Source organism: Erpetoichthys calabaricus, chromosome 12 (assembly GCF_900747795.2).
Source record: "Erpetoichthys calabaricus chromosome 12, fErpCal1.3, whole genome shotgun sequence".
Taxonomy (NCBI): Eukaryota; Metazoa; Chordata; class Cladistia; order Polypteriformes; family Polypteridae; genus Erpetoichthys; species Erpetoichthys calabaricus.
The window spans coordinates 16,576,434-16,595,952 of record NC_041405.2 but is presented as its reverse complement, the minus strand read 5'-3'; the positions used below and the strand labels follow the sequence as shown (position 1 = coordinate 16,595,952).

Here is a 19,519-nt window from a genome sequence, read left to right as displayed (position 1 = left end):
TAATATAATAATAAAAATATAATAATAATATAATGTGAATTTCCCCTTGGGATTAATAAAGTATCTATCTATCTATCTATCTATCTATCTATCTATCTATCTATCTATCTATCTATCTATCTATCTATCTATCTATCTATCTATCTATCTATCTATCTATCTAATATTTGTGACAAAGACACATCTTTTCTTGATTTCCCCCTCTGATCTACAGTTTAAAATTACGAATCAAACAATTCCGATGTGATTAAAGTGCACACTACAGACTTTCATTTAGGAGGATTTGGATACGTTTTGGTCACACTATGTGGAAATGACAAAACTTTTTATAAGGGGTAATTAATTGCAGAATTACAGTATTTGAGGGTTCTTCTAGAGCAGGGATGTCGAACTCCGGTCCTGGAGGACCTCAGAGGCTGCAGGTTTTCATTCTCACCATCTTCTTAATTCATGACCAGTTTTTGGTGCCAATTAACTTCTTTTGCCTTCGTTTTAATTAACTGGACTCAGGCCCCTTAGTTGTTTCTTTTTCCTTAAGCAGCAGCCAAGCAATAATGAGACACAAAACGAGCCAAAACGTGAGCAGCTAACCACAGTATCTGAAAATAAAGAAAGGTGACGGTCTCAGTAAGGTTGATCTCTCAGGTCACCGAAACATCGTGAGCATGTTTTTTAGAAAAAAACCAGAAACTCAACAGTTTTGGGAATGTCTGCTGTGGCAGAATGACAGCAGCAACAAGCCATGGAATTAAATAATGAGTTTAATTAACAGTAAGAATAATGGGCTTCTCATTAAGAAAGTGATTGGAGCGAAATTGGCTGGAGTTTGAAATCCCAGTTTAGCTGCTCATTTGTTGGCTCGTTTCACTTCTCATTTCTGTTTGGCTGCCATTTAATGAAGAAACGAATCAACTGAGTGGACTGAATCCTTAATAACAGGGCTATTAAAAGGAAGGGTAAAGGAGTTAATTAGCAGCGAAAACTGTTCGCAGATTAGGAAAAGGGTTAGAATGAAAACCTGCAGCCACTGCGGCCCTCTAGGATAGGAGTTCAACACCCCTGCTCTAGAGTGCAACCACTTTCTCTTGCACGATTTGGCTCAAAAAAATAATCAACACATCGGCATCTTATGACAGGCTTAAGTTTCGAGTTTGGTATTTTTCCGCTTTTTTAGCTTTAGACCGTCCTCAAGAAACTGTGACACACACACACACACACAGCCATCATCGAGATGTCGATGTTTTCGGTATCAGGGGACCCTAAAACAATACAATTCAATTTATTTTTGTATAGCCCAAAATCACACAAGAAGTGCCGCAAAGGGCTTTAACAGGCTCTGCCTTTTGATAGCCCCCCAGCATTGACTCTCTAAGAAGACAAGGCAAAACTCCCCAAAAAAAAACCCTAGTGGGGAAAAAAATTGAAGAAACCTTGAGAAAGGTAATTCAAAGAGAGACCCCTGTCCAAGTAGGTTGGGTGTGCAGTGAGTGTCAAAAGGAAGGGGGTCCATACAATACAATACACAGAACAGAACAGAAGTAATCCTTAACACAGTATAAAAATAAAAATATTACAAGAACAGAGCATAATTTAACAGTTGATAAAATCACATAATATGATTTGGATTTGTTTAGAGTCCTGGAGACCTCAGCCATCAAGCTTCCTACCCCAACTGGCCATTCCACAGCTGAGACAGTGCTGTGCCAGCCAATCCAATGAAAGGACCCCTTTACCCGACGATTCCTGTGATCGTCCATCAGACGTCAAGATCCATCAAAAACTGGAGATCAAACTTTTTTGACGAATCTAAAGCTTTCACTCCTCCCCTATAGACAATAGGTTATGGCGAGGGAGGGTGCAAAACAATCAACAAAAGTTAAAAAAGATGCACATAATCAAAATAAATAAAAGAATCAAAATGGACAAATAAGACACAAAACATAAATTTGAACCCTAACCAGGGAAGCAACCCTGGATAAGACATGACAATTAGAGATAATAATAAAAATAATATTAATTCTCTGCTTGATCTAATCATGCTCTCCTCATCAATATATCCTGTGCAGTGACCAACAAGAAGGCCATCCTCACATTCTCTCATTCCTTCTTCTTTGTCTTTCCTTTCACTTCACAGCAGGACTTGCTGTCTCAAGCAAACTCATCCACTCACCTCCCTGGAGCCCCCTGGCCACCAGCTGATTCAATGCATTGGAAGATGGAAGATCTAGAAGGTCAGCTACAGCAAAAGATGCTCCAGCTGCAGAAAGAGAAGGCCTCCTTGCTGAAAGATTCGGAGCACAATCGACACGAGATTGACCAGGGGCTCAACACCTTGCACCATCGAGTGACTGAGCTAGAGAAAGGTAGGGTAATCTTCCCGAGGGGACGTTGGCAAAAACAATCCTTTTTACGTGTGAGTGTCCAGCATGGCAAAATCGCTCTTAGTGAGGTGTCTCTCTCATTATTGTGTGCTCTTCATCAGAAGGCAGTCGGTGTATTTTGGTGGTCTAAGGCACTGCACTTGAAATCACAAGGTTACCAGTTCAACCTCCATGTTTAGCTCACTGTGCAACTCTGAGCAAGTCTCCTGACCCGTCTCCTTTTCTTTTGTTAAAAGATGCATTCTGATCCTCTAAGTCACCATGGGAAAAGGTAGTCACAAAAATATAAGGAAGACCCTTGGGTCCACTCCTCTAATCTAAAGTTGGGATTTTTCTCTGGGGTTCTTTGATTTTTTTTGTTTCCTTGCTCCAAACCTAGCGTTTCAAATGCCCATCACAACCTATGTTGTTGTCTTTTTTTTCCAGCCTCAGAATACAAGCTGCCCGAAGGCTACAAGATCTCTTTCCCTGTGCGCACCAACTACATGTATGCGGTGGTCCGCTACAGCATTCCAGAGCTGTACGCCTTCACTGCTTGCCTGTGGCTCCTTCCACGCTCTGCCACTGCCATCGGGACGCCCTTCTCTTATTCTGTTCCTGGACAGGCCAACGAGATCGTCCTCCTTCAAGGGGTGCACAATCCAGTGGAGCTGCTCATTAATGACAAGGTGGGCAATGCATGGGAGCTTCATGCTTGTGTTGGCCAGAGCTGCAAATGAAGGGTTTTTTGTCTAATATTTAATGTAACTGAACTTGTCAGCCAAGATGAATTTATGGTATGTGGAAAATCTTTACTGCTGGACCCCACTCCTACTACCGATAAAAAGGTCCATCATTATATGATACAGTGGCTTCCAATGGTCCGGCTGTACAAAGGTGAAGCATTTACTGTGGCCACATCACTGCTGCTAATCGGGAAACGTTCAACAAATTGTATGGAGCTTTCTTATTTCTCCAGAAATCCCACCATCCTACTTTGAATCCAAAGCCTTTACAAACAGAGGGGTTTTCTGACTGCTTTTCCTAGCACCTTCGCCAATTGATTATGTCAAACAGAAAATGGAAATTGTCACAATATTAACCAGTTACAGTGGATTCAGAAAGTATTGAGACCCTTCACCTTTCCCCCATTTTGTTCTGTTACAGCCTTCTGCTAAAACAAGGGGGCTTCGCTCGCCAACCCCCGGTGTTGGGTAACCCGAAATACATTGAAGAATGTATGAGATATATTGGAGTGTAAAGGTGTAGATGACGAACAAAGGAAGTATATTCATTAATCCTAATGAATGTCCACTAATAGTGGACTCATTACAGAATGCGTTGTCAGCTAATTGGCAGAATTGTTTATCGGCCGTCTGTCGTTCCTTTCTTTGCCATTTATCTATTCATTCTGCTGTTTGAGAGGCGCATTGTAGGCGCCTACGTTCATTAATTGTATTCAGGCAGGCTCGCTTCTGTATGTATCTCCGTCAGTTGTGGTCGTTCGTTTTGAACCCGTGCCTGCTTTGCTTCCGCAGTTTCAGACACGCGTTGTAGGCGTCTATGTACATTGTATTTGTCCATGCGGGCTCGTTTTTGTAGCTCTGTTAGTCGAGCTGTTTGGTTTTGGAGCTGAGGCAGTTTTGCTTCCGCGGTTTCAGACGTGCGTTGTAGACGCCCATGTCTATTGTTTTTATCCATGCGGGCTCGCATCTTTGTGGACCTGTGGGGCCTCTGTAGGTGTGTTAGAAGCGTGTGGACCATGCTGTGTAGTGTGGCCGTTTAGTTCAGAAGCGCGTTGTAGGCGCATGCGCCGTTCATACTATCTTTGTGGACCTGTGGGGCCTCCGTAGCCTCTTCCGTTTGACTCTGGGGTGCAGCGCGGAATCCTCTTTTTTGTGTGGTTGTGTCGTTAACTATGGGCGCATTGCCTCATTTCTTATTTACGTTAGTTGAGCTCCTTAGTTGTTGAGCTGTGACTCCTTCGTTCTCGGTGGATCAGACTTCGCTCGCTGTCGGCGCCTGCACACTATGTCTCCTGCGTCCATGGGCATGCCATGTACCTGCATCCATATCCGGTTTACCATTCTCGGTTAGTAATATGGATTGTTTACATTCATTTTTATGTTCATCAAGCAACATCCAATACCCCAGAATAATAAACTAAAAACAGAATTTTAGAGTTTTTTTGCCGATTATATAAAAAAATAAACTGAAATATCACATTACTGTCAGTATTCAGGCCTTTTGCTATGACACTGGAGATTTGACTGACAAGTCGCACCATTCTGTCGATCACCATTGAGATGTTTCTACACCTTGTTTTGAGTCCAACTGTGGTCAGTTCAATTGATTGGACATGATTAGGAAAGACACACATACCTGCCTATTGAAGGTCCCACAGCTGAACCTAAACCAAGCCATGAGGTCAAAGGAATTGTTTGCAGAGATTAAAGATAGAATTGTTATTAGGCACAGATCAGGGAAGGCTACCAGAAAATGTCTTTTGGCAGCACTGAATGTTCCTAAGAACGTTGTGTTCTTCATCATTATTAAATATAAGAAGTTTGGAACAACAACAACTTTTTCTAGAACATTAGAACAATCTGGACAAGAATAGGCCGTTCAGCCCAACAAAGCTCACCAGTCCTATCCACTTAGTTCTTCCAAGTCAAGTTTTGCAAGTCCTTAAAGACTTACTGTCTACCACACTACTTGGTTTTTATTCCAAGCGTCTATTGTTCTTTGTGTAAAGAAAAACTTCCTAATGTTTGTGCGAAATTTACCCTTAACAAGTTCCCAACTGTGTCCCCGTGTTCTTGATGAACTGATTTTAAAGTAACAGTCTCGATTCACTGGACTAATTCCCTTCATAATTTTAAACACTTCAGTTATGTCACCTTTTAATCTTCTTTTGCTTAAACTGTAAAGGCTCAGCTCTTTTAATCTTCCCTTATAGTTCATCCCCTGTAGCCCTAGAATCAGCCTAGTCGCTCTTCTCTGGACCTTTTCTAGTGCTGCTGTGTCCTTTTGGTAGCCTGAAGACCAAAACTGCACACAGTACTCCAGATGAGGCCTCACCAGTGTGTTATAAAGGCTGAGCAGAACCTCCTGTGACTTGTACTCCACACATCAAGGCGCTATATAACCTAACATTCTGTTTATCTTCTTAATGGCTTCTGAACACTGTCGGGAAGTCGTTAGATTAGAATCCACTATGACTCCTAACTCCTTCTCATAAGGTGTACTCTTGATTTTCTGACCGCAACATTAAGTAGTCAAACCTATCTTTTTTTCTTCCTATGTGTAATACTTTACATTTACTGACATTAATCTTCATCTGCCACAAATCTGCCCAAGCCTGTATGCTATCCAAGTCCTTCTGTAATGATATAACGGATTCCAAATTATCTGCTAATCCACCTATCTTGGTATGATCTGCAAACTTAACCAGGTTGTTACTTATATTCTTATCTAAATCATTTGTAAATATTAAAAATAGCAGCAACCCTAGCACTGACCCCTGTAGAACACCACTCTTAACATCAAACAGAGCTGACCATTCAGCCAATCTGAGCAATTGTGGGAGAAGGGCCTTAGAATGAAAGGTGGCCAACAACCTGATGGTCACTCTGGTTGAGCTCCAGAGAACTTTGTGTGGAGATGAGAGAAACTTCCAGAAGGACATCCATCACTGCACTACTCCACCGATTAGGACATTAGGGTAGAAGGGCCAGACAGAAGCCTCTCCTCAGTAAAAGACACATGGAAGTTCATGTAGAGTTTGCAAAAAGGCACCTGAAGGGCTCTCACATTGTGAGAAATAACATTCTGTAGCCTGGTGAAACCAGGATCAGCGTCAACACCTGTGCAAAATCAGTCCCACAAGTTTGGACAGGGCAGTGCTTGATCCCACAAAGCTGCAGTACAGTAAGGAATATCTGCATGAAGTATCTGGCCTCCATCGGGATTCCTAGGCCATCATCTACAGTCCATTCCATAGAATTGTCTCTATTAGATTGTATGTTGAGCCTAGTGAGGTGGGGTCTCCCGGTGCTGCCATCATCAACCTTATTTAAAGGCTGCACAGGTCCCAGGCATTGAGTTATTCTCTGTGTCTGTTGTTCCCTTCTCCTATCTTCTCTTTAATTATTTATTTAAAAGTTGTTTGGTTTTGTTTGTTCTTAAAATTAGTTGTCGTTTTAAACTTAATTGCCTATCTGCTGCTCCAAAATTAATTTGAAATAAATGCTATTTAGGGCATGTGGGCATCCTGAGGTGTACCCCAGAAGTTGAGGGCTAACAACAGGTGAACTATCATTCTGGAAAGTTAAGTCACCAATGGGCCCATGTGAGATTCTTTGGATGTCATCAGGTGTCCCACTTTTATATTTCAGGTGTCACTACCACACGCTTGCATGCCATCCAAAGTAGCAGGGCATTGTAGCATTTTAATTTGTGTGATGTTTGTTTATCTTTACGTGCCAAGTTGTGTGTTGATGGCACCGTCCTTTGTTTAGTGTGGTCATTAGGATGCTGAATGTAGTTATTTTTATTCCATTTTCATTTCTAGTCTTAGGTTTTAACTTTGATTTCATACTCAGAGATTACAAGTTTTGTTTGGTGGATGTGATTTAGTTGATGATCTCCTGTCCCTTTCTGCATCACCCAGACCTCATCCCTAATGCCACTATTTCATTATTTTCCATATTGAATCTTCTCTGGATATGGAAAGATCTCAAAGGTTCAACACACGCGCTCTGAAATGTAACATCATGGGTTTACAGGGTCGGTTTTGTTACATGTACTGAATATTTTGAAATTCATCCATGGGGTAATTAACATGCAACATTTCATCATTGATTAGTAAGTAGAATAACCTTACCTTGAAAATTCTCTCTTCCCTACCTGAAATATCTCAGAATATATTTGACATAACCTAGCAGCAATTAATTACACACCAAAGAACAAGTTATATAACAAATGTGACATTACAGGAATATTTTTCTTGTTTTTGTTGAGCCTGTCTGTTGCTATGGATGTGAATATGTATTGTATATATAAGCAGATTTGCACCACAGCATGCAGCAAGATCTTCAACTTAACAAGTCAACTTGTGACTTAATTGTCATCTAGAAAAACTTAAAGGAGAATGACTATTTATAAATGTATTGGTCATCTTGATTGTTAAATATGAAGGTCCCACAAGACCCTTATAAAAGAAACACTTAGCAAGACCTGCTTGACAATATTGAAATGCCAGGCATTGAAATTAGAAGCTCCATCTGCCGTCTCACACCTCAAACTAAAATAACATAAATCCTGCCATTATTTTCATAGCTCTGCTCTGATAAGGACATGTCCTTCTAAAGATGTGCGGTGACTTAATTTCTTGTGAAGGTGAAAATCTGCCTAGGTGACATTCACAGATAACTTCAATGTGGATATGGGGATACTTGGGTATCCTAAACCTTAACAGGCCCTGTATTATCGTATTATTTCCCTCTACTTACCCTTTACCTGTTTTCCCTCAAGGGTAAGTGTTCTCATCAAGTTCGTTATTGGATTGGTGTACTGTTGCACTTTAAGATGAACACACACTTACTGTACATAGCTATACACATACACACAGACCCTAACCACAACAGTGCCCCATGAATGACACACACATGCTGATTAACCCTTAGCACTTTAAACCACACAAGTGCTTTAGGAATAACACAGCCTGTCACTCAGCACTTCAAGGGACTTACTTATTATCGGCACAAACAATATACGATGTTTTAATGATATCTCAGACCTAAACATTACTTTTGGTCTACAAGAATACATTTAAACATACAAAGACTCGGCACTCTTGACTATAGGCCATTTATCAGCCAAGAATACCTTCTTTTCGTACTGTTCCAACTATCGAGTGGAGCTCCTCACTCTCAGCCTTATAAACCTCGCAGCACAGATATAATGGCGAATGTCTGTGGCTGCTCCAGGTGCTCAAAGAAATCTAACTTATTACTTCAATCACTCTAGACATTAAGACAAAGCATAGAAAGTTAAAAGCAGCATGGCATTTATTACAAGAATAATAATAATACCATTGGAACAAAGAATAACAGAAAATAGGTACTGATAGGAAAGTCTGAATATATATAGTCTTTAGAAAAAGCTTACGAAAAAAAGTTACAGATGACAAGGATGAATGTCCCAGGGAGGCGTTTGATTTAGCAATCGATGTTCGTGATGCTTTTCTGACGACCAGTGACGTCTTCGTTGCTGTTTTCTCTTCTTCTTCTTCTTCTTTACTTTCTTCTTCTCTGGCGTTGGTTTCAAAATGAGGCATATTTATTATGAAATGTCATGCCGTGGTTTCACAACAAATGCACCTGATTGGTTGTCTGTCAATATAATCGATGAAACTCTTTCCCAGATAACAAAGTTTTTTGATGTTGCCTCATGTCCATCTTTCCCAGGCTGTAAACCAAATTGTTGTCCCAGATGTCCATATCAATGACCAGAGGTGTTGGCATAGTCTTCCTTTCCCATGTTATAAAGTAATTGAGCCACTAGCATGTCTTCCTTTCTATGTTGGAACAGCTGTTTTAAAAGTGAGGTGTAAGGGAAGAAAACCTGCTTTGATTTGTATTAAATGTAGTTCATCTGTTGTCATGTCTCGAACAAAATATAATGGAAAATTAAACCAAAATGTACAGATTTTATACACCATAACAGGCCCTTAACCTGCAATTACTCCGTCCTGGGTATGAAATTAACCTGCATCCAGGCCTGCAAGCAGGACCTCCAACTTACAGGGAAAATTTGGGGGTTGGTGCCAGGATTTGCACTCCAGCCACTGTAAAAAGCCTCACACTGTTCCACTCCATTCGAACTGGTGTGGTGCTGAGGTATCAACCGTTGCACGGCTGTGCTCAGATCCTAATTTGGGATCCTGAGGTGGTTTGGCAATGCGCCGTATCAGTGCCCCCAACCCCTCTATCTCTCTCTCTGAAATACCTAGAATACCACAATAGCTAAATTTATTGAAACTCGCTAGTTCTTTCAACTTAAAAAGCAATGTAGACTTGCCTAGCTTACTTTTAGCTTACTTTTATCCCCACTCTGGATCTTTGCCCCTGCCATCTTTGTTCGAGCTGCTCCTCTGATAAGTTGTAACAGAGTGGCCGTGATCGCAGGGCTACCAACTAAGTGCAGGGTTATTTAATATATTTAATATATCCCACTTTACGTTCCTCAGAGTCGCTTACACTCTCAGATGTTGTAGACCTAAGGTAGCCTTCAGATCCTCAGTGCTCTTCCTGTGACATTTCTGATCTTCACAGTTCCTCAGAAAGGCAGCTCAGAACAGCCAAAGCTCATATCCTAAATTTAAAAATCTATTTAAAAATCATAGCAATTTTTAATAGGAAGCCATAGGACAAAACTTAACATTGACAATTAATACAAATTATAATTAGTAAGAAACATAATGTTTATCAAAGTAAAAAAAAAGACAGTTACTGTAAAAAGGCTGCAATAAGGTATGGTGCCTGAAAGTTGGTGCCAGGTAAATCTACCAAAAGGCACAATCACGTAGTTCAGGAAAAAATAATTATACTGCTCCTTAATCCTAATTCAAAAGGATTTATTTTACTTCTGATGACTCTTTTAGTGTCCAGCTGACCTACATACTGAGGTTCATCTCTGCTCTCTTTTTCCTGTTTCCAGGTGGCTCAGCTCCCACTGCAGCTGGCAGATGCACACTGGCACCACATCTGTGTGACCTGGACCATCCGGGATGGGGTCTGGCAAGCCTACCAGGATGGAGAACTGAAAGGAAAGGGGGAGAACCTGGCACCTTGGCATCCTATCAAACCAGGCGGAGTGCTCATTCTGGGACAGGAACAGGTAACAAAGGCATTTGTATTTTACATTTGTTTTCATTTAGTCTTTTCTGGAATAACAATATTGATTTTAAATGTTTTATTTATGAATCAAATTCTTCGTTATATGCATCAACTATAACTATCGGTAGCTGGGGAAAAACACATCAACCAAAATTGAATAGCCATCTTATCAATATGAATATTTGTTCCTGGGTCGTTTTCCTCTGCCCTCAGCTCAGACTGAGTTATCTATCTATCTATCTATCTATCTATCTATCTATCTATCTATCTATCTATCTATCTATCTATCTATCTATCTATCTATCTATCTATCTATCTATCTATCTATCTATCTATCTATCTATCTATCTATCTATCTATCTATCTATCTATCTAATCCTGCCAAGCATACTAACATTAAAGTCTACTATATATCTAATTGTAAGATCTCACCGACTACGCCATAAAAAGGTAATACCCAGTAGGTTTCACTCCCTCAGCCCAAAGCAGGATGTTCAACAGTGGTGCAATCCCATAGCAGTGCATCAATGTTCATTTCTCCTTGTATTTTTTGGTGGCTGACAACCATGTTTATTTGAGCTTGCCTTCAATTCCACTAATGTCAGAGCACTGTGCTCTGATGTGTTTGAACAATCCATTCAAACATGTTTTATTGTTTCAACTTCTGTCCATTGTGATTACTGCATAATTTTGAAATTGCCTTTAGTTTCTGATTTACCCACGTATGTTCAACTCTGTTAAGGAGCTAAGTCACCCAGAAACCATTAGGGCAGGGTCTTAATCTGGGTTTGCAACTAGTAAACATCACCATAGCAGAACATTAAGAAAATAAACAGAAAATGGATAGAGCAAAAAAGTTTGAGCAAAAACATTGCTGGTTTAAGGTTAAAATGACAAGAACAAGCAATAAAACTATGCTAATAACTGCCGAAGAAAGAAACTTCCATCCATCCATCCATTTTCCAACCCGCTGAATCCGAACACAGGGTCACGGGGGTCTGCTGGAGCCAATCCCAGCCAACACAGGGCACAAGGCAGGAAACAATCCTGGGCAGGGTGCCAACCCACCGCAGGACACACACAAACACACCCACACACCAAGCACACACTAGGGCCAATTTAGAATCGCCAATCCACCTAACCTGCATGTCTTTGGACTGTGGGAGGAAACCGGAGCACCCGGAGGAAACCCACGCAGACACGGGGAGAACATGCAAACTCCACGCAGGGAGGACCCGGGAATCGAACCCAGGTCCCCAGATCTCCCAACTGCGAGGCAGCAGCGCTACCCACTGCGCCACCGTGCCGCCCAGAAGGAAACTTTCTCTCTCTAAATAAATAAATAAATAACAGTCTTTTATTTATCAAAATAAATATCAGACAGTTAATAAATCACATGACTAAACCATGTGACTATGCCATCTGATGTCACAAGTTCATGTATACTGTACATGGGACAGTCCTCCAAGTTAGACATGGTGTAAATAGCAATCAAAAATCCAAAATGGTGATGTAACAGTCTTACTATTGTACAGAACTAAAGTTATAAAAAATAATTAGCCACATGATAAACAACAATTATTAGAAAACTAACATGTGCTGAGATTGTGACATGCTCAATGTGTATTGCCTGTTTTCTCTTTGTCCACATGAGCTTTCCTCAGATCACTTCCGCTTTCTCCCACAATGAAAGATTTGGTTACCTGGTGGCTCTAAACTGACCTACTTTTTGAGAACTTTTGGGTTTGTGTATGAACATGTCTTGTGATGTCACACATTGTCCCAGGCTGTCTGTGTCTCTGGTTTAGATTGGACATATTAAGAAATAAAATGATGGCTGGATAAGTTACTGTGAGTCAGTCGTTCACATATTTTCAGTGTCTGAGGCATTGGTGCATATGTGTGGCACTGATTTCTTCCTCCTCTTTTGCAGGATACACTTGGAGGACGCTTTGATGCTACCCAAGCCCTGGTAGGTGAGCTTGCCCAATTCAACTTGTGGGACAGAGTCCTCACTCCCTCTGAGATACACAGCCTGGCCGACTGCACGGAGACTAGCATGGGCAACGTGGCGTCATGGGACGACAGGCATATTGACGTATTTGGAGGGGCCACAAAATGGCCCTTTGAGTCCTGCCAAGAGCGCCGTCAGAGGGGCCCACCAGATGAAGAAGTAAACTAAAAAAAAAAAAAAAAAATGGGCCCACGTGCGCCCACCCTCACCTTTCTGAAGGGCAGATTCACAAGCAGCACCTTCTACTACTTGTCTGGGCAGAACTACAAACCTGGCAAGGCTGTTAATGAAATGATTTAGTGTTGAAAATGTGGGTTGTGTGGTTTTGGGAGATGTGAAGGAAAATACAATGGTACTGGGAACCAGCAGCAAGAAAAGCAATTCTTTTTTTTTTTTTTCCATGTGTTGTTGTCACGCTATCTAACATGGCTCTCTCCACTTCCCCAAAGTGATATGTAACTACAAGCTTGCCAGGCTGCCACAACTGCTTGTGAATCCAACCGCATTCTTGTGGGTGGATGTGTGGGTGTGCCTCTTATGAGCTAGACGGCCTGGGAAATATTAATAACGCTCGTCACAGCGAGTCGGGCTGGAGGCTGAAAGTGGTCATCTGGGGGTGGTGAGGATGGGGGGGGGGGGGGTTTGGCAGAGAACTTGGGGTAGCAGTCCTTGGATATTTTGCCATCCCACCGCCTATGAAAGTGCCTGGTCGGTTATCTAATCGGCCTAAAACCCTTTATGTAGTTTAGCAATTCATTTGCAATGCTGTGATGAAATATTGTGAGGAAAACAACATATGAAAGTCTATCTATCTATCTATCTATCTATCTATCTATCTATCTATCTATCTATCTATCTATCTATCTATCTATCTATCTATCTATCTATCTATCTATCTATCTATCTATCTATCTATCTATCTATCTATCCTGCCGACTACACTAACGTTAGTATCTATCTATCTATCTATCTATCTATCTATCTATCTATCTATCTATCTATCTATCTATCTATCTATCTATCTATCTATCCTGCCTACTACACTAAAATTCATATCTATCTATCTATCTATCTATCTATCTATCTATCTATCTATCTATCTATCTATCTATCTATCTATCTATCTATCTAAAAGAGACCTTCAAAAATTCTACACTTTATTTTTAATATTTTTTTGGTTAAAGTAATATTTCAAGTTCATTATTTTTTTAGTATATTGTCAAACCTTCTCAGTACACTTACACCAGTAATCTACAAGTTCTGAATGCCTTCATATTTCTTTTACTTTCTCATATATGAAGTATAGGAAAAGTATTGTAATTGTCCAAGAATTTGATCGTGAGATTTTGATGAATCTCGATGTTTTAGACCTCCCTGATTTTCTTGTATACGAAGTATAGGGAAAGTATTGGAATCCTCCAAAAATCCCATTTTGAGATTTTGATGAATCTCAACGTTTTAGACCTCCCTGAGTGTGAAAATACCATTTTTGGAATTACATCTGTGTGTGTGTTTTTGTAAACACGAGTACACTTTCACTTAGATCAACCAAATTTTGCATACAAGTATTATGTACAAAACAGATTCGATTTTTTATTAACTTTTGGGCTACTTCCGCTAACCGGAAATGGTACTTTACCTTTTATTCATGAATCTGCAGAGTCCGATTTATTCATCTTTACATTTTTAATAATTGTTCAATATATTATTACTTGTAATTTGATTTTGATTTGTTGTTGATGGTTCTTTAATGTATATAATATAAAAATATAATCATTTTCTTGTAGTTTATTGCTCAAATATCCATCCCCATATCTGAGTATATGAGAAAGTCGAGGGGAGACCACTCCAGATTTTTTTGAGTGTAAACCCAATTATTAAGGGCTTCTTATTTCATCCCGCCACCAACTTCAAATCTTCTTCCACTCCTAGTCATAGTACAGCTTCCTCTTTTGCTACACTTTGCTTAATGTAGACATTAACTTTTGCTTCACTTCTTGTGGCTTCTCATCAGTGGTTAAGGTTATCAAGTAACCCTCTGGTGGAATGTTGAATGGTGCATGGCTGGATGTGGGTGAAGTCAGATGTTAGGCATTTGCCATTTAAGGAAGGCATGATGTTACAACAAAAACCTCCTATGATATTGTAACAGTCTGACATCTGACTTTGCCCACTTCTGTCTCCACCCCATCCATGTTCCGCAGCGACAGCTTTTTAGCTGTGGGCTGCCATGATGATTATGCTGTGTCTGTCACTGACATCTGTCCACTCTGGCAAGGTAACGCATTCTTCCCATATTGTGTGGAGAACCAGGTGTGATTTTAAACTCCTTCAATGCCCTCCTTGACATTTCTCACAACACAAAGCCCTGCAAACAACATACAGATGGGTAGCAGAGCACCAGTCCAGCAGACAAAGACTTTTAACCATGCACAGTCCCAGTGAGCCTTCTCACCAAAAATGGCTTGGAGACATAAAAAGTGCAGAAACGTTTTGAAGAGGTCTCCTACCCATTATTCTAATTTCAATGATGAATATGACTGTTTCCTTTTTCTACTTTTCATTTGAGAACACAGTGCCAGTAATAACCAAATCAAGCTGTGAACACTTTTGTCCATGTTCGCAGTGTCAGTAGATGGTTGAATGTTGCAGCTTCATTTTTTTGGTGAAAAGTGAGGTTTGTTCACGCGTGTAGTGCACCAGCTGCCTTTACCATCACTGCAAGTGTTACAGTTAGTGAGCCAAATATGGTCGTTTTTGACTCCTTTCTCACTTTGTGCTTCTTAATGTGTTCAAAGCAAACACCAGTAGCTAAAGTACTGTGAATGCAATCAGGCTGAGTTGTGATTTAATACATAGAAGTCCTGGTTATTGAAATGAAATAAACCTGTTTTAGCTTGTGTGTCTTTAGAATTGTACTATTCCAGTTTGCAACACTGCTAATGCCTTTATGTGGTAACAACACATTTTTCTTGTACTGTTGCAAGGAAAATAAATCTCTGAGTTGGAAACGGTGTTAGAAAAATGGCAGGACAGAAATGAAAAATGGTGTTATTTGTAGAAGTGACACCAGACTCCTCCTGATAAGGAGAATGACAGACAGCATCAGGAAGAAGTGCTGCAAAGGGGAAATGAGGGTCATAAAGTTATGGCTGAAACAGTGCACTATACTAATCATGAAGGTGACAAATAAATCAGATCTGCTCTACTCTGGTCCAGAAACCAGGGCTGTCAATTGTGTGGCTTTGACACACGACTGGGAAATCACCTGACAACGTAATATGTCAGAGTTCTGTCTTTGGGTCTGTGTCTACCGGACAAATAGGAAAAGTGGGATATAAAATACAATGTGCTTAGGGAAGAGCTATTATCTATCTATCTATCTATCTATCTATCTATCTATCTATCTATCTATCTATCTATCTATCTATCTATCTATCTAGTGTCTTAGTCAAAAAGACACTATATAAGATAAATCTATCTGGTAAATATGAAAGGCACCATATAAAATATGTGGACACAAAACCAACCTATGTATATTAAGCCATAAATAATGAGAAACACTGTATAAGATCAAGATTTAATTATCTGTTATCCTGCCTACTGTACTAAAATTAATATCTATCTATTTATCTACAGTTGGGTCCATAAATATTTGGACAGAGTCAACTTTTTTCTAATTTTGGTTCTGTACATTACCACAATGAATTTTAAATGAAACAACTCCGATGCAGTTGAAGTGCAGACTTTCAGCTTTAATTTAGTGGGGTGAACAAAACGATTGCATAAAAATGTGAGGCAACTAAAGCATTTTATTAACACAATCCCTTTATTTCAGGGGCTCAAAAGTAATTGGACAAATGAAATAACTGGAAATCAAATATTCATTTCTAATACTTGGTTGAAAACCAAGACAGCCTGACATCTTGAACTCATGGACATCACCAGATGTTGGGTTTCCTCCATTTTAATGCTCTGCCAGGCCTTTACTGCAGCGGCTTTCAGTTGCTGTTTGTTTGTGGGCCTTTCTGTCTGAAGTTTAGTCTTCAACAAGTGAAATGCCTGCTCAGTTGGGTTAAGATCAGGTGACTGACTTGGCCATTCAAAAATTTCCCACTTCTTTGCTTTAATAAACTCCTGGGTTGCTTTGGCTGTATGTTTTGGGTCATTGTCCATCTGTATCATGAAACGCCACCCAATCAATTTGACTGCATTTAGCTGGATTTGAGCAGACAGTATGTCTCTGAACACCTCAGAATTCATTCGGCTGCTTCTGTCCTGTGTCACATCATCAATAAACACAAGTGTCCCAGTGCCACTGGCAGCCATGCACGCCCAGGCCATCACACTGCCTCCACCGTGTTTTACAGATGATGTGCTATGCTTTGGATAATGAGCTGTTCCACGCCTTCTATATACTTTTTTCTTGCCATCATTCTGGTAGAGGTTGATCTTGGTTTCATCTGTCCAAAGAATGTTTTTCCAGAACTGTCCTGGCTTTTTTAGATGTTCTTTAGCAAAGTCCAATCTAGCATTCTATTCTTGAGGCTTATGAGTGGCTTGCACCTTGCAGTGCACCTTCTGTGTTTACTTTCATGCAGTCTTCTCTTTATGGTAGACTTGGATATCAATACGCCTAACCCCTGGAGAGTGTTGTTCACTTGGTTGGCTGTTGTGAAGGGGTTTCTCTTCACCATGGAAATGATACTATGATTAACCACCACTGTTGTCTTCCATGGACGTCCAGGTCTTTTTGCGTTGCTGAGTTCACCAGTGCTTGCTTTCTTTCTCAGGATGTACCAAACTGTAGATTTTGCCACTCGTAATATTGTAGCAATTTTTCAGATGGGTTTTTTCTGTTTTCGCAGCTTAAGGATGGCTTCTTTCACCTGCATGGAGAGCTCCTTTGACCGCATGTTGTCTGTTCACAGCAAAATCTTCCACATGCAAGCACCACACCTCAAATCAACTCCAGGCCTTTTATCTGCTTAATTGATAATGACATAACGACGGACTTGCCCAACCCTGCCCATGAAATAGCCTTTGAGTCAATTGTCCAATTACTTTTGAGTCCCTGAAATGGAGGGATTGTGTTCAAAAACTGCTTTAGTTGCCTCACATTTTTATGCAATCGTTTTGTTCACCCCACTGAATTAAAGCTGAAAGTCTGCACTTCAACTGCATCTGAGTTGTTTCATTTAAAATTCATTGTGGTAATGTACAGAACCAAAATTAGAAAAAAGTTGTCTCTGTCCAAATATTTATGGACCTAACTCTATCTATCTATCTATCTATCTATCTATCTATCTATCTATCTATCTATCTATCTATCTATCTATCTATCTATCTATCTGTCATGTTTAGGTTTTAGAATGACACACTCATTTGATTTCCCAGTTGCCCTAAGACTTGTATTTTTTTTAGATAAGGTTCTATCGTGTCGTCATTCAATCAGAAAAGGGCACATCACTTTTAAAAGAAGATGTTAAGGTTAAAAAAAATAATAAAGGAATAAGTCAAGATTAATGCAATTTATCTGTACAGTACTCTGTGATCATTGTGTACATATTGCTGGTACCCCAGGTGCCAACTTGTAAGAACTGTAAGAATTTTTATGTTTTTATTCACTTTTTTGCTTTTTTTTGGACACTTTCTTCAAAGAAGGGTAACAGCACCACACAGTGAAATGGTGAAATGAAATAAATATGCTTGGACTCAAGCTGTTTGTCAATGTGTCGTTACTTTACCGTGGCATGAAAAACTGATTTGGTGTGAGTTTGAAGTTTGCATTTTTTACATTAAAATCAAAAAAACAAGATTTACCCATATACATATTTTCATTTAACAAAGAATCAATGAGCCACCATAATCCTGAAGAGTATAAGCAAAACAAAACAAAATGGCCTGTTTTATTAATGCCCTTTGAACCTTTTTGGACTGAAGCTAAAACAAAGTTTGAGTAGGGTGGTGTATCAGCTCAGGTTCTAACAGCCATCGTCGACCTCTCTCTGTCAGTCGCAGGACATTCTCTGTGTGTTTCCTCTGATGGGCGGCACGGTGGCGCAGTGGTAGCACTGCTGGGTTCGCTTCCCGGGTCCTCCTTGCGTGGAGTTTGCATATTCTCCCCGTGTCTGCATGGGTTTCCTCCTACGGTCCAAAGACATGCAGGGTTAGGTGTATTGGCAATCCTAAACTGTGTGGGTGTGTGTGTGTGCGCGCCCCCTGTGGTGGGCTGGCACCCTGCTCGGGGTTTGTTTCCGGCCTTGCACCCTGTGTTGGCAGACCCCCATGACCCTGTAGTTAGCATATAGCGGGTTGGATAATGGATGGATGTTTCCTTTGATGCCTTCTCCACCTGTCCCAACTCCCTCCAAGGTCACCAAACCAATCTCCAAGCCTTCATCACAGCTTACAGTATGGAAGGTGGCGCTTCCCAACAACCAATCATCTCTCTTTAGATTTGGACTGGACATTGTTTATCCAAATGTAAAGCTCTGGGCTAAATAAAGAAAAGGCTCCTGATACACTCACCACTGATACACTCAGACAAATACTTGGGGGTCCACATCAATAACTGGCTGGACAGGTCTTGTAACTCAGAGGAACTGCAGAAGAAAGGGCAGAGCAGACTCTTTATATGGAGACTGCATTTTTAGTTGTGGGTTGTGACATCCTTTTCATGTTCTACAACAGTTGTAAGCAACGTCTATGACAAATAAACCTAAACCTAAACCTAAGGTTTTTGTTTCAGTCCAGTCCTTACTAACAATCAATGTTATTTAATTTTGTAGCTTGTTAGAGTTTTAACTTTGCCATGTCAGGTCATTCTTTTATTATAGATTATTTTCCTACCAAAAATATCATCCAAATGTTTTGTAGTTATAAACAGATGAGTATTTCTCACTCCTTCACTTTTTTTACTTTCTTGTGTATGAACTATAGGGAAAGTATTGTAATCGTCCAAAAATCTGATGTTGAGATTTTGACGACACTCGATGTTTTAGACCTCCCTGACTTTCTTGTGTATGAAGTAGAGGCAAAATATTGGAATCCTCCAAAAATCCCATTTTGAGATTGTGATGAATCTCGATGTTTTAGACCTCCCTGAGTCCAAAAATATAATTTCTGGAATTATGTCTCTGTGAGTGTGTGTGTGTCTGTAAACACGATAACTTGAGTTCGCTTTCTCTTAGGTCAACCAAATTTTGTTTAAATGTTTGAGGTACAAAACGTGGATTTCTATC

General features: G+C 40.2%; 1 protein-coding gene across 1 annotated transcript in view; it reads left to right on the top strand.

Annotated features, from left to right (window-relative positions):
• Positions 1 to 13,342, top strand: part of nptxrb (neuronal pentraxin receptor b) — a 51,356-nt gene extending 38,014 nt beyond the window's left edge. Inside the window, exons 2-5 of the mRNA XM_028816742.2 lie at positions 2,135 to 2,363; positions 2,808 to 3,049; positions 10,083 to 10,262; positions 12,195 to 13,342. Of these exons, the coding sequence (XP_028672575.1) occupies positions 2,135 to 2,363; positions 2,808 to 3,049; positions 10,083 to 10,262; positions 12,195 to 12,443 (900 nt within the window). The 3' untranslated portion in view covers positions 12,444 to 13,342. The remainder of the gene's footprint in view (positions 1 to 2,134; positions 2,364 to 2,807; positions 3,050 to 10,082; positions 10,263 to 12,194) is intronic.
• Positions 13,343 to 19,519: the final 6,177 nt, after the last annotated feature.